We start from the raw sequence: 13,415 nt of genomic DNA on the forward strand, positions 1-13,415 counted from the left end.
TCCACCCCGGATTGTAAGTATTCGAATAGGGATTAGTTGGAGCATTTCGGTTGTAATTATTGACAAATTGTACCTGCTCAGAATCAACACACTCATTAATATCATGTTCACCTCCACAGAAAGAGCAACAAGCTACGTGAGCATTAGATGAACTTGGGCTAACTCCACCTTGTCTACTCAATAACTTCATCACGTTATTCATTTGGGCACTCAACATATTGAGAGTGTCCATTTCGATCATACCTGCGTGACGTCTCGTATTACCTCTTTCATTGGCCCATTGGTAGTTATTTGCGGCCATTTCTTCTATCAAATTCTGAGCTTCTTGGGGTGATTTACCCATTAAAGCTCCACCTGCAGCTGCATCGATCATAGTTTTAGTAGAAAAAACTAAACCATTATAGAAGGTTTGTATGATTAACCATTCAGGCAGTCCATGATGTGGACATTTCCGAAGCAAATCTCTAAACCTTTCCCATGCTTCATATAATGATTCTCCTTCCATTTGACTAAAACCAGTGATATCCATTCTAAACTTAGCAGTCTTACCTGGTGGAAAATACTTATTTAAGAATGCTCTTGATAGTTCATCCCATCCAGTGAAAGTATTAGGAGCATGAGAGTGTAGCCAAAGTTTGGCCTTATCTCTCAATGAAAATGGGAACAACCTTAGCCTTATAGCATCATCACTAACTCCATTCATTTTAATTGTATCACAAATTTCCAAGAATGTAGCTAAGTGTGTATTAGGATCTTCTACTGCATTACCTCCAAATTGAGATTGTTGAACCATTTGGATAAGTGATGGTTTAATCTCAAAATTGTTAGCATTTACCGTAGGCCTTACTATGCTTGTTTGAGATCCTTGTGTTCCCGGTAGAGTATAATCTCGTAGAACTCGCCTATTTTGGTCATTTTCGGCCATCTCTTCCGCAAATGGTAGTTCTATCAAAATTTCCTCTATCGGTTGCCAAATCTCTTGTTCCTCTTGCTGTTGTGTGTGCCTCCTTTGTCTACGTAGTGTCCTCTCAATTTCTGAATCGAAAGGTGCGACTTCTCGAGACTCCCGGTGCATACACTACAAACAGAAATAAGGGATATTATGCAACTTCAATGGTAAAAAAAACTGATTACAATATAAGATTAAATATAATCTAAAAAATAAAGCTGTCTAAATTAATAAAGATGATTAGGCTCTAATATTGCCGCTCCCCGGCAACGGCGCCAAAAACTTGACGGGTTTTTTTTTTATCAATGCAAGTTTAATTCCGAATTTACACCCGTTGGACTGCAAGTATACAGGTCGCAATTGTAGTACGAGATGTGTATCGGGTCGATCCCACGAGGAGCAATTTAAAACAATTATTAGATACTAATTTACTCTATTATTTAGACTCACAATTAATTTGAGCAGAAACTTCAGATTTTAATTCAACTACAAGAGTTCTTAACTAGATAAATGCAATTTCACAATAGGGGTAGAATTCACTAAATATTAAGATCTAGGGATGTAGATTCCACTTATGACACAAAAGATCTAAAATGAATTAATTCAACACTTGTTACTGCTCTTGTTTAACCAAGGATTCATTTCCAGAAATACCAAAATCACATTCTCATGATAATAATGGGTTAAAACAGATTAGTTTTTCCTAATCTCTTGGTAAATACTAAATCTGTTCTTATTCACACATGAAATGCAGATTTCATCCACTTGAATGTATTTCTATTCTCATGAATATACAACTCAAGTTCTACTTGTGTTGTTCCATTATTTTTACCATTTCTCAATGAATAAAAATAACTATAAACCTGCTATTGGTGATCAAGCAACAACAAGTAATCCAACATACACAAGTAGATAAGTTAATACAAGACATAACAAGCATAAATCACAATCACTTCATATCATTTGGCCATAAGCTTCATCTACTCCCTAGATAAAGGAAATTAGCTACTCATGAATGATGAAACACTCATAACTTCATTAATGCAAATCATCATAAATTTACAAATACAAAAAGAGTAAAGAAAGTCTTAGCCAAGATATGGTGAAGCCTTCCAAAAATCTCCTTGTCTTGAACTTAGATGATTACAAGATGAAACCTCAATTGTCCCTTGCAAGTACCTAGCTAGAGAGAATATGTTTTTCTGTAAGAAGCTAAGCTACGAATGGTTCTCAGATCTCTCCCCATATCTCTGCATAAAAACACTCAAATGCTCCATTTTTCCAAGTCAAATTCTATCCTTTGATTCCCAAATCTCCACTTTGTTAGCATAGTCAAAAACCAATATTTTTGACTTGAAAATAAGCCACTTTTCTTGCCCTTTTGTCTTCTGAAGCATGTGCACCGAATTCCCTTGCATCTTATAGCTGGAAAGTGGTATGAACACAAGAGAATTGGCTGAGTCAAATTGCAGAATTTCGGCTATAAAACGCGCCTACACAAAACGCGGTTACAAGTCACGTTTTGTGTACTCGCGTATTCACTTTGGCCTTACTTCATCTGCGATTTTCTCTATCATAAAGGCCGAACTAGCTTTTGTCCAAAACACAAAAGTTGTAGCCCTTTGAGTTAGCTTTCCAATGCTTCAAGAATCATCCAAATCGGAGCTTTGTAGCCTGAGATATGATCGAAATACTGTCACCTGTTCAAACCTCTGTTTTAACTTCCGACCACAGGGTGCAGCTTCTGTATTCCAACGTTTTGCCCATGAAGATGGCAGAAATGGATTTCGATGTCTTCATACGAATTGTAGGTCTCTTTCTTAGCTTTAAAATGGTATAAAAATCACCTCAATCCGATAAGTGTAGCTCCAGATATGGTCAAAATACTGAAAAGTGTCAAAACTGACTTGTATTGCATTTCCTCACTTGAACGTTTTTCACTTCATTCTTCTTGTTGCCACTTAAATTCATCACCAAATCTCTATTTTTCACCTCAATTGACCTCCTTTGGTGATTGATTCATTATTCCTGCATAAAAATGAAGTTTTTACTATTAAAATCAATAGAAATGCAATATTATCCACTTTTACCAAAAATATATAATTTTACCAAAAACCTCTTTATTTTAATTATAAAAGTAAATAATCAACTCAAAATTAACTAATAAAATGCACTTAAAAATACGTAAAATAAACTCTTATCAGACCTCCTCCAAGCCCTTATTATCGATAACATCCCGTAGATTGGGGATAACATGGAGGAGACGAAATTCGCCCACAGGGTCGGCCGGGAACAAGGTACTAAAATAGTTTACGGCTTCCTTCCCAATCTCTTCCTCGTCCATCACCCACTCCCCCCTTGAGTCTTGAATCCTATGAATTGTAGATCGAAAGCGACGCTGCTTGACCACTGAATAAAAATATCTCGAATTTTGATCGCCGTGGTGCAGCCACTTGACCCTAGCCTTTTGACTCTAAAATTGCTCTTCCACTGCTAACAACCTCTTCAAGTTAGCCTGAACACGCTGGAGCTCCGTATGGGCCTCGACAGATAGGTCAGATTGTACACATGATTCTGCTGCCGCCACCAGTGCTTCCCCTTTCTTAACATTCTCAAAGATATCGACAAATACATGCTTATTCCGGTGACAAAGAGCATGGGAGACATTCCTTAATTTCTCCCACACCACATAAAATGAAGACCCGACCATCTCCATTTGCCAAGCCGTCTTAACCATCTCTAAAAACCCCTCTTTAGTGGGCCACACGTTCAAAAACCGCAAAGAACGACTGCTGCAAACAACTCTAGGAGCGAAAGAAATAAGAAGCGAGGCATGATCAGAGGGCGCCCGCACCAAATGAGATACAGAGACTGATAAAGAGAAGTCCAGGCACTCCATATTGATTAATAATCTATCCAAACGTTTCCAAATCTGTGCCCTCCCAGCTCTATTTTATACCAAGTGAAACTCCCACCAAAGAACCTGCATCGAACACCCTCCCAGTACTCATAAAACGAGACAATTCCAGGCCCTCTGCCGGCCGCCACGGCCTCCCCCTGACAGGTGTCGAACCTGTGCAATAATAATTACTAAAAAGTCATAATTACCACCACAAATACTTGTAGAACAAATCCAAGTACTGGAGCAGGGACCCTAGGTATGCAATGGGTTACTTGATTCACCCTGTTTCCGAAAAATTTGCTTAATCCGATATATCAGATTTGTCTATAAAAATATTAATTTTGCGTACAGTGGTAAGTAGGGTCGATTCCACAGGGAATGGGTCGGAAATTATTTCCTTCCAAGTCAGTAGAATGAAATTGGGGGATGATTAATGAGATGAAAATGAAAATGAAATAAATAAAATTCAAGAACTAACTCAACAAGTACAATTTCCTAAAAATATCAATTAATAAAATTCTACCCAAAGGATCAATTGCTCAGGTACGGTCCAATTAAATGATCATCGATGCAAAGATATTTCACCCATTCATCACTAGGTTGGTTATAGTTATCAACAAACTCTGACAACCAGTTCTTCCTTACTTTTTCGACAGTCAAGGTATGACCATTGACTGCTTCTCCACCAGATAACAACCCTAGGTACGACCGTAGGAATTTAATTACCCAATTGCATTAAAGCTAGAAGAACCCAACCCTAACTAATAAATACGCTAAGAGGGTTTATTTAAACTAGATCTTACGTTTCCCCAACATAAAACCAATTATGGTGGTTGTCACTAGGTATCAACTAAACGAACAATTACGGATTCAATTTAGTTAATGTGACAGTAGGCTATTAAATTAAATCAAATACCCGGCCGTTGATATTTAATTAATAAAATACCCATGAATAATTAATTCAGGAAACGCACGAATAGCAATAAATTGAAAGAAATAATGAAGATTCGATTAGATCTCACAGATATTATGGACCGCACCTTCGCGTCGACCTTTGGGTAGAGGAGATAACTAGCCGCTCCTCATTGTATCAATCGCACGTGATTTAATTGAATTCATTCAATTAATTGCCGAAAAACTGGAAAGGTGAAACAACGAAGGAACAATTTTTCTTATTTTGCGTCTACGCTGGAGCCGCGAGCACAAGAGGAATCTCATGAAATTTAGAAGAGTTAAAAAGTGAAAAGTGAGAAGGGTCTCGATTGTACAGAGCCAAAAAGCAATGGAGAAATCTTCCTCTTCTGACCGCCGCCCAAAGGGAAATTGAAGCTTAGCTCCTTAATTAGACTTCAATCTCACCTTTTTTCCTAATTGCGGCTAGAGAGAAAAACCAAAAGCGTCTGACAGAAAGGAGAAATAAAACTAAAGCTAATGTCTTGATAGCCCCTGAATCTAGCTTTTCTTTTCTATTTGTAGTACCCATGTGCTGATGTGCGCGCCAGTAGGAATCCCCCAAAAGGAACAAGCTTTGTCCAAGGTTCTAATCCCCCGTATTTTGGTCCACGTATACTGGGTTTCTTAATTGGATCTCTGCTATTGGCACCGCGGATCCGGCTTTTCGGTAACATCTACTTTTTTCTGGCGTGGCCACGCTATGAGATGAAGGGTCTTCTGGAAATTTGCTTCAAGAGATCATTTTTAATGCCGACCACCTACAATTCACACAAATATCAAATATAAGTAAAATTCCAATTCTTAGCACCATAAATAGCCAAAATTAGGATAAAATAATAATGCAAAATGTGTCAAATAACTGCTCTATCACCCTCCTTTTTTTTCACCACCCGAGAGAATGACAATAAAATTCCCCACAATATACCATGGACCTTGGCAAGGCTTATCCAGTACCAAAGCCTCCCAGAGCGGTTAGCGCTCAGCCCTCTTACACTTTGCATGCACAAATGATAATAGTATAGGTGTAGGGAACTGAGGGTGCATCCACTGAATAGAGAGGTGCTGATCCGAGTCCCCTATCACCTGACTAACGAATGGGAATTTGAAGAAAACCCACAACTTCCCAGATGAATTACACACTACAAAATCAAAATTGAGATGTATTCGGATCGAGTCAACGTCATCCCTAGACAACATGGGTTCACATATACCAACAACCGCTAGCTTATGCCTGTGAACTAGATTCTTAAGGCTTCTAAGGTTTGGGGGCTTTGAGATCCCCCGAATATTCCAAAAACACGCGTTAATCATAGGATAAAGTATGAAAAGAATTTTGAGATTTCTTGGATACCGACCTTAATTCTTTGTCCGACGGGACCATGGCCCGAATACCCCTCCCTTCCGCCTTCTGGATACCTTATTCAAGAACAGCAACCTGATCCAAGTGCAAGGTCATAGCCACATTGTTTGCTTCCTCCCCCTCGCTACGCTGCACACCCGCACCCCGCGGCGAAAGGCAGCCTGCACATATGACATCGTCAGAGGACTCTCCTGCCAACACCTCCTCATCCTCCTCCTTACCCATCCCAACCTGTTCGCCACTCCCTAGAATGTCCCTCTCACCCACCACAGGCACCTGCTCAGTCACCACACGCTCAGCCAAATCGATGATGATCCTGCCCGCCGCTGCATCAAGCGCCTGCTCTACTAGCGAAACTGCCGCACCCATGCTGTCCTGCCCATAACCAGTCTCTTCGCCGACCACCAGCAGTTGATCAGTACCTCCCGCCTCAGCCGCCTCCTTGCCAGAAACCTCCACATCCTGCTGCTCCGCAACTTGCTGCCCCATCGTCTCCAGGACTGCCCCAACAGGTCCCGCATCCCCTGAAGTAGCACCACATGCTGTTACAGCCTCACCCCCATCATGCCCCACACCCACCTTGTTTCCATCCCCCGACAACATGGTAACAACCCCTACCCGCAGCCTTCTCTCCCCATGAACCAAATTTGGACGCAGCTCAGGGTTCTTCACATGACACTCGGATTGATCGTGACCTTGACAAAAACAATGGACGCAATACTTTGGCATGCGTTCTGGGTGTAACGGCTGCCAGAACCCCTAATCATCCCCCAGCTAAATCCAGACCCGATGAGGAAGTTCCTTCAATAAGTCGATCTCAACACAAACCCGAGCAACACTCGGTCTAGATAACGCTGCAGTCGCGGCATCAATAAAGAGAGGCCGTCCTAGGCATGATACAATCTGAAACAAACATTGCTTGTCAAACAAATGCATAGGCAACTTAGGGAGGCTAAACCACACAGGGACCAACAATAACTCCTTGTCAACGTGAAAGGATGGCGTCCATTTAAACACTCTCATCGGACTGCCGAGGATATACCACACATTCCTAGTCCAAACCCGCAGGAAGTCTGCCTCATTGTGGAGCCTGATCAAAACATGTCTTGCATCCAGCAACCCAATGGAAAAGGTGGCTTTCAAGTCAAGGGAAAGAAAGAATTTCCGGATGTCCTCCATTAGAGGTCTTTTGCGAGCAAACTTTCCCACCAAGGAGAAACAGAAAGGCTGCGCAACAGCCTCAATAGCCTCTCGTGCAAAAGAGATTGCGGGTTCACCACGATGGGTCGACACCGCCGCTACCACGGGAGAACGTTGCTGGGAGGATGAAGAGAACAATGCAGAGAAGAACTTTGCCTGAAAAGAAGGAGAGACAGACGGTTGCCCACCTTTGCCAGAGGGTTGGGCAGCCATGGCTGCCGTCGGAGTGCTCACCACGCCATAAGGTTGGACGGCTAGGGCTTGTTGTGACGGCTAGACCTAGTTTAATCAACTCTTCCGACGGCTAGACCACTCTTAAATATCGGTGCTTAGCTCCTCAACTAATGAGTTCTGCATCACACGAATCCGTGGCAAACAATTAAAATGTATAAAACATTACATGGGACCTAATATGAGAAATAAATGAGTCACTTAGATAATGAGTATAACTAAAATCACTTTATCAATTTTTTGATTATTTGTGTATGAGAATCAAACATAAGAAATCTTCTAGATCAATTAATGTAGATTGGAAGAAATGGATCTCAAGTTGGAAAATTAAGAAGTTTTCATATACCAAAGGTTGTATTTTCATGTATTACGTATTTATAAATGGTTGGGATTACCTCTAGCTAATCATATTTCTAAACTATTTTTTTTAGGGGTGTCCCACATGGAGTGGACCTCGCAGACTAAATCGCCTGCCCTGTAACTTGCTAGCAGCGAGGTTCGAACCAGAGACGAAGCCCCATCTTCAGCAATCCCATGCCACCAGACCAAGCCCCGGGGGCTCATATTTCTAAACTATAATTATTATCAAACATTATATTTGACATCTATCCTATTCGAGTTATCTATTAATAATAGTACTCAACTTTCCTACTCATAATCTGATTGCATAATGAAGAGAGTTCATAACTTTCCAATTCAAATAATTGATTGCATCTGTCAAGGCTTTTTATTCGAAGATTAGAATTGAATTTTTCTTCACTTTGGAAAAAAGTAATAGAATTGAAAATAAGAAAACAAGGTATTTATGAAAAATCTTATGCATCTTATAAAAAAAGAAAAAAAAATTGGTTATTTAATATGAATTGCTCATTCTTTTGCTTTTTTTCTCAAATTTAATAAATGAAGAAAATCCTGGATTTTATTAAAAAATATTTTTTTAAAATAAAAGTTTCATATTTTTTTTACTGTGAATCTAGGCATTTTTTATTGAATCCAAAAATTATAATTTTACCATTTAAATTTTTTTCTAATTGCTGTAGTTTTGCATCTTATTTAACCTGCTGTCTAGATTTTTGCTTTCATTGGAACTATAGCAACAATTGAAAAGCATATTCATCTATTTTACAAAGTTCCAACAAATAAAATGAAATGAATTTAATAAACAATGAAAAATTCAGCTAGTTTGCATTTTTTCCTGACTTAAAAAAACTGCGAGAATTGAAAATAAAAGAAATAGCTACTTTTGAAAATTCTTATGCATCCCATAAACCAACTAATTTTTGGTAGTTCATCAATTTCACTTTTTGGAACCCTTTTTTGATTTGATGAATGTCTTTTCTATTTGTTACTATTGCCCAAGCGAAAACTACTGCTGAATAGCAATTATGATGGCAACTAGGAGATACAAAATTTAAATGTTGAGCTCAAATTTGGGGATCAAGGAAGGACAAAAATTTAAAAACAAAAAAATTATTAAGATTCATAATCAAAATCAACATAAAGATTTCATTTTTGTATGGTTCTATGTTATAAAAGCTAGGTTTACTTGACTTGTTGATTAAAAAAAAAAAAAGAAAAGAAAAGAGAAAGAATGAGCACTAAAATTGATCAGAAATCAAATTTCTTTTTTGTTTATGGGATGCATAAGATTTTTTATAAATGACTACAGTTTATATTATTTTCACTTCTTTTACTTTTTTAAAAGTGAAGAAAAGACATATTAGTTGTAATCTTGATAAATGCACCTAATTGGAACTTTCCTTAGTAGATAACATTAATAGGATGATGTCATAGTTAACATTCTACAATTAAGATTTAGAGACATAGTTAGACAAAAGTAACTCCAACCTTTTATTGGAAGGAAGAGTGTAATAGAGACGAGTCTAGTCCCATTGCAATCATTAGTATAAATAGTCATAAAATTAGTGTACATTATAATTTTTACATAAGCTTTAAAAAAAAAAAAAGAAACATTTTCATTGAAATTTTGCATGGAAAAAAAATTGTTTATACAAAGAAGTTCAGTAGTCCACAAAGCACCATAAGCAAGATAGACAATTACAAGTAACACTTTTACCAAGCAATGTACTATACACACTTAAAATAACAACAACAAAAAATAATTTAACAAAACTACTATAGATTAAGGAAAAACTAAACAAATAGTCCCTCACATATTGGTTTTATACCTTTTACATTCCTTACATATAAAATAATGATTTTTTGTCCCTCACATATTAGTTTTGTACCTCTTATGTCTCTCACATATAAAATGATGATTTTTATTTCACGTCTCACAAACTTTAGAGACAAAATAAAAAAAATCACAAAGAAAAAGGAAAAAAATGTCTCTCACATTTCTTTCTACTTCATCTTATTTTCTAAGCAAAAAAAAAGTGATAGCAACCATGGTTGCCTCTAACCGTTGTGTTGGCAGTGTTACCGTGGATCACCACCACTTTCAATCACAAATTTCACCAAAATTCAACTTTTCACACAATTTTTCGCATAGAATCTGATTTTGATATTAGTTTTTGTAAAAAAAAAGAACAAAATTAGGTTAAAAAATAGAAAATTACAGAGGGTAGAATTTTCCAAACTAATATCGAAAAAAAAGCACTAGATTTTCTAAGTTTAGAAAAAAAGCACTAAACTAATATCGAAATCAAATTCTACCTACCAGTGTTATCCATATTCATTTACGTTTAGATAAAAAAACTAATATAAAATAGATTTATGCAAAAAAAAAAACTAAGTGAGAAACCAATTTTTGGTGAAATTTTGTGATCAAAAGTTGTGGCAGTCGATTGCAATACTGCTAGTACAATAGTTGGAGATAACCATGGCTATTGCCACACTGTTGGTTACAAAAATACGATGATGAAGAAAGAAATATGAGAGACATTGTTCCATTTATTCCTATGATCTTCCTATTTGGCCCCTGAAGTTTGTGAAGCATGAGTTACACAAGATTTTTCATCTTGGCAAGAATATGAGTAAAAATGAGTTGAGGGGTTAAAAATTATTCTTTTGTGAGGAATGAGAAGTTATCATTTTATATGTGAGGGATAAAAAATTAATATTTGATATGTAAGGGACGCAGAAGATACAAAACCAAGAACAATTTGTTTGATTTTTTGCAGACTAATAAATCAAACTCACAAGTCAAATGGCAAATAGTATACTTGGTGCATGGGAATCCTTCAAATAACCATATTTTTTCTTTTCTATGTTTTAGAGTTGAGGAAGCATTATACCACATTTGGATAATTAGCCTATGAGATAAAAAGGGCCATTGAAGAATCAAGGACAAAATGGCAAAAGAATCATACAATGATGGAGTTAGTATATTAGCTCGTTATTTATTTTAAACTGTATATTGGGTCATTTCAATGCCAAACTACAGAAGTAGCAGTGGCCATACAAGTACTTTGAGGAACCACAAGCAACGAGACAAAAGGACATTAAAATAAAAAATAACTAAATAAAAAGAGTAAATTCAAGGCTGGGAAAATGTTAAGATGTTGAGGTGAAGATGCACGGTGGTTTGGGCTGGGTCTTTAGGAAGCTTTTAGCAAGGGAGATACAAAAATAGGATTATAGGGTCAATTTGAATGTGTTTAAGCCTACTAGCATTGGGTTTGTTCTTTTTTATCAATTTTTTTACGAGCGCAAGAGGGAAAATGATAATAAATAATGTCAATGGTGTTGTTTTCCTGTTTCACTAGTGGCATCATTCATGTTTCATTTGTCATCATCCTTCTTACTCTTGAATCTGTGAAGAAATTTGATTAAAGTCACATAGGATTTTAGGCGAATCTATAGCCAACCGGATAGTGTTGGTGGGATTCAATATTTTCTTGATCATACTTGTTCCATTAATTATGGTACCCTATCCAAATAATCTGTCTATGGTACATGACTAATGTATTTGATAGAAATTGTTATATAGATCATGTAAAAATTATTCTTTGACATCATAATAAAACATATTTGTATTGCATCATCACCATAACCAGAACAAGTAATTGCTCATTTAACCTCACCAAACAAATAACCTGATCAAGTAGTAGTTTCCACTTTATAGAGATTAAATTTTTTTTCTTTTGAGGAATCAAATTCCATCTTAGATGTTAGGCATGTTCAGGAGCCTAAAGAAATCATCCTGCTAGCTTTTTGCATATGAAATCATCCTACAAGTTTTTGCTAGTTATTTGAAAATCAATTAGCGACTCTAAAAATGCGCAAGATTGAGGAAACCTCACTGCCATGACCAAATTGAATGTAGTCACTGGTACACTTGCATTAATTGAGCCTATTCCACAGACCGAAAATTCATATGCATTTCCTGAGGATAGCTTTCTTCTAAGAAACAATCCAAGGCCAAAATTTCTGAAACACAGCATAATTTTAAAAATTTTCAGCAGGTTGAACAAATGAACAGTGCATGTGTAATATCTACATTTGTTTTAGTTTAGTTTCTAAAAATGTAATTTTAGCATATAACCTGCTTCAATAAGAGTTTTTAATGCACCAGGACTGCATGTCTTGCATAATACTAAAAGATTTTTCAGAAGGTGTGTATAATCTTTTCTCTCTTTCTAAAACTCTGCTGATTGAAAGTTAGGTACAGAGTTAAAAGTTAGTTAGATTGGCCTAAACACACCAAAAAAAAAAAAAAGAGAGTAAAATGCATCTAATCAGATGCATCCACCATGAATGACTGCGTTAAAATTTCTAATGCATGCACTAGCTATTCAAGTGAGTTTGAGCTTTGTAATTTCAACGACACAAGAACATATGTATTGTTGGAATAATTTGTGAAATGAAATAGAAATGTGACTTATTGGAACAAAGAAACTCAGAACCATTGAACCAAGTTTGACTAGAGGTGTCAAAATGGATGATTTAGGCGGGTTTGGGTTAGGTAAAATGGGTAATGGGTATAAGTGAGTCAATCCATTTATACTCATTTAATTAGATGGGTATAAATGGGTAAGTCAAAAAATGAATTGGGTAACCCAATTACCCATTTATAACCCATTTATTTAAACTTTTTGTAAATTCATTAAATTCATTTTTACAAACTAAGTTATCAATTTATACCATCCTTTGCACCCATCATTAGTTTTAAATATTTATTCATAATGCTCAATAAATCTAATTATCAATTTTTTTTCCATCTATACTCTATGTGGCAAAATTACATACTATTTAATAATTAAACAATAAGAATATAAAAATTTGAACTAAGTACTATAAAAGTTAACATAAAAACTTAATCAAAAAATTTTGAACCTCTAGCATTTTTTCGTGTGTAAATTTAAAATTTCGTTTTAGAAAAGTAAGAAAAGAGGTTAAAACTTATCATAAATTGGTAATGCTGAAAAATGAACAAATTAATAAACTAAGAGAAAATAAAATGATAAGATAAAACTAACAAATAATAATAATAATAATAATGAAACAAAACTAGTTAACATCATGACAAAATGAAAAATTTGAAAAAAAAATGGGTGGGGGAAGAGAGGAGATTTGGGGAAAGACAACTTTAAATGGGTTAATTGGGTTTGATGGGTTATCCAATAATACCCATTTATTAAATGGATATTATTGGGTAATTCATTTATACCTATATGCAAAATTTTAGGATATTCATACTCATGTATTCATGGACGAATACGGATAAACTTATTTAAATGAGTTTGTTTGACAGCTATAAGTTTGACACAAGACTGGATCTTGAGGATCCATCTGTGGATCCAGATCTAGCCACAAATCCAGATCCAGCTACGGATCTGGGCTTGGTGAGCCGAATT

At 36.3% G+C, this 13,415-nt stretch overlaps 2 protein-coding genes and 1 non-coding gene across 3 annotated transcripts; 1 reads left to right on the top strand and 2 right to left on the bottom strand.

Annotated features, from left to right (window-relative positions):
* Nucleotides 1-431: 431 nt before the first annotated feature.
* LOC113767280 lies at nt 432-538 on the top strand. The gene has a single exon (XR_003467993.1). It is a non-coding gene; the product is annotated as a small nucleolar RNA R71 (small nucleolar RNA).
* Nucleotides 539-5,052: 4,514 nt separating this feature from the next.
* On the bottom strand, nt 5,053-7,729 carry LOC113766861. Its single transcript, XM_027311022.1, has 2 exons — nt 6,161-7,729; nt 5,053-5,563 (listed from the first exon to the last, which is right to left on the bottom strand). The coding sequence occupies exon 1, from the start codon at nt 6,892-6,894 to the stop codon at nt 6,223-6,225; it is 672 nt and encodes a 223-aa protein (XP_027166823.1). The 5' UTR covers nt 6,895-7,729; the 3' UTR covers nt 5,053-5,563; nt 6,161-6,222.
* Nucleotides 6,940-7,578, bottom strand: LOC113766495. The gene has a single exon (XM_027310680.1). It carries the CDS (start codon nt 7,576-7,578, stop codon nt 6,940-6,942), a length of 639 nt encoding a protein of 212 aa, XP_027166481.1.
* Nucleotides 7,730-13,415: the final 5,686 nt, after the last annotated feature.

Source organism: Coffea eugenioides, chromosome 3, assembly GCF_003713205.1.
Source record: "Coffea eugenioides isolate CCC68of chromosome 3, Ceug_1.0, whole genome shotgun sequence".
NCBI classification, from domain to species: domain Eukaryota; kingdom Viridiplantae; phylum Streptophyta; class Magnoliopsida; order Gentianales; family Rubiaceae; genus Coffea; species Coffea eugenioides.

What these genes read in the sequence shown, in the direction of transcription:
- LOC113766495 (XM_027310680.1), bottom strand. Translation starts at nt 7,578, where the DNA reads ATGGCTGCCCAACCCTCTGGCAAAGGTGGGCAACCGTCTGTCTCTCCT.
- LOC113766861 (XM_027311022.1), bottom strand. Translation starts at nt 6,894, where the DNA reads ATGCCAAAGTATTGCGTCCATTGTTTTTGTCAAGGTCACGATCAATCC.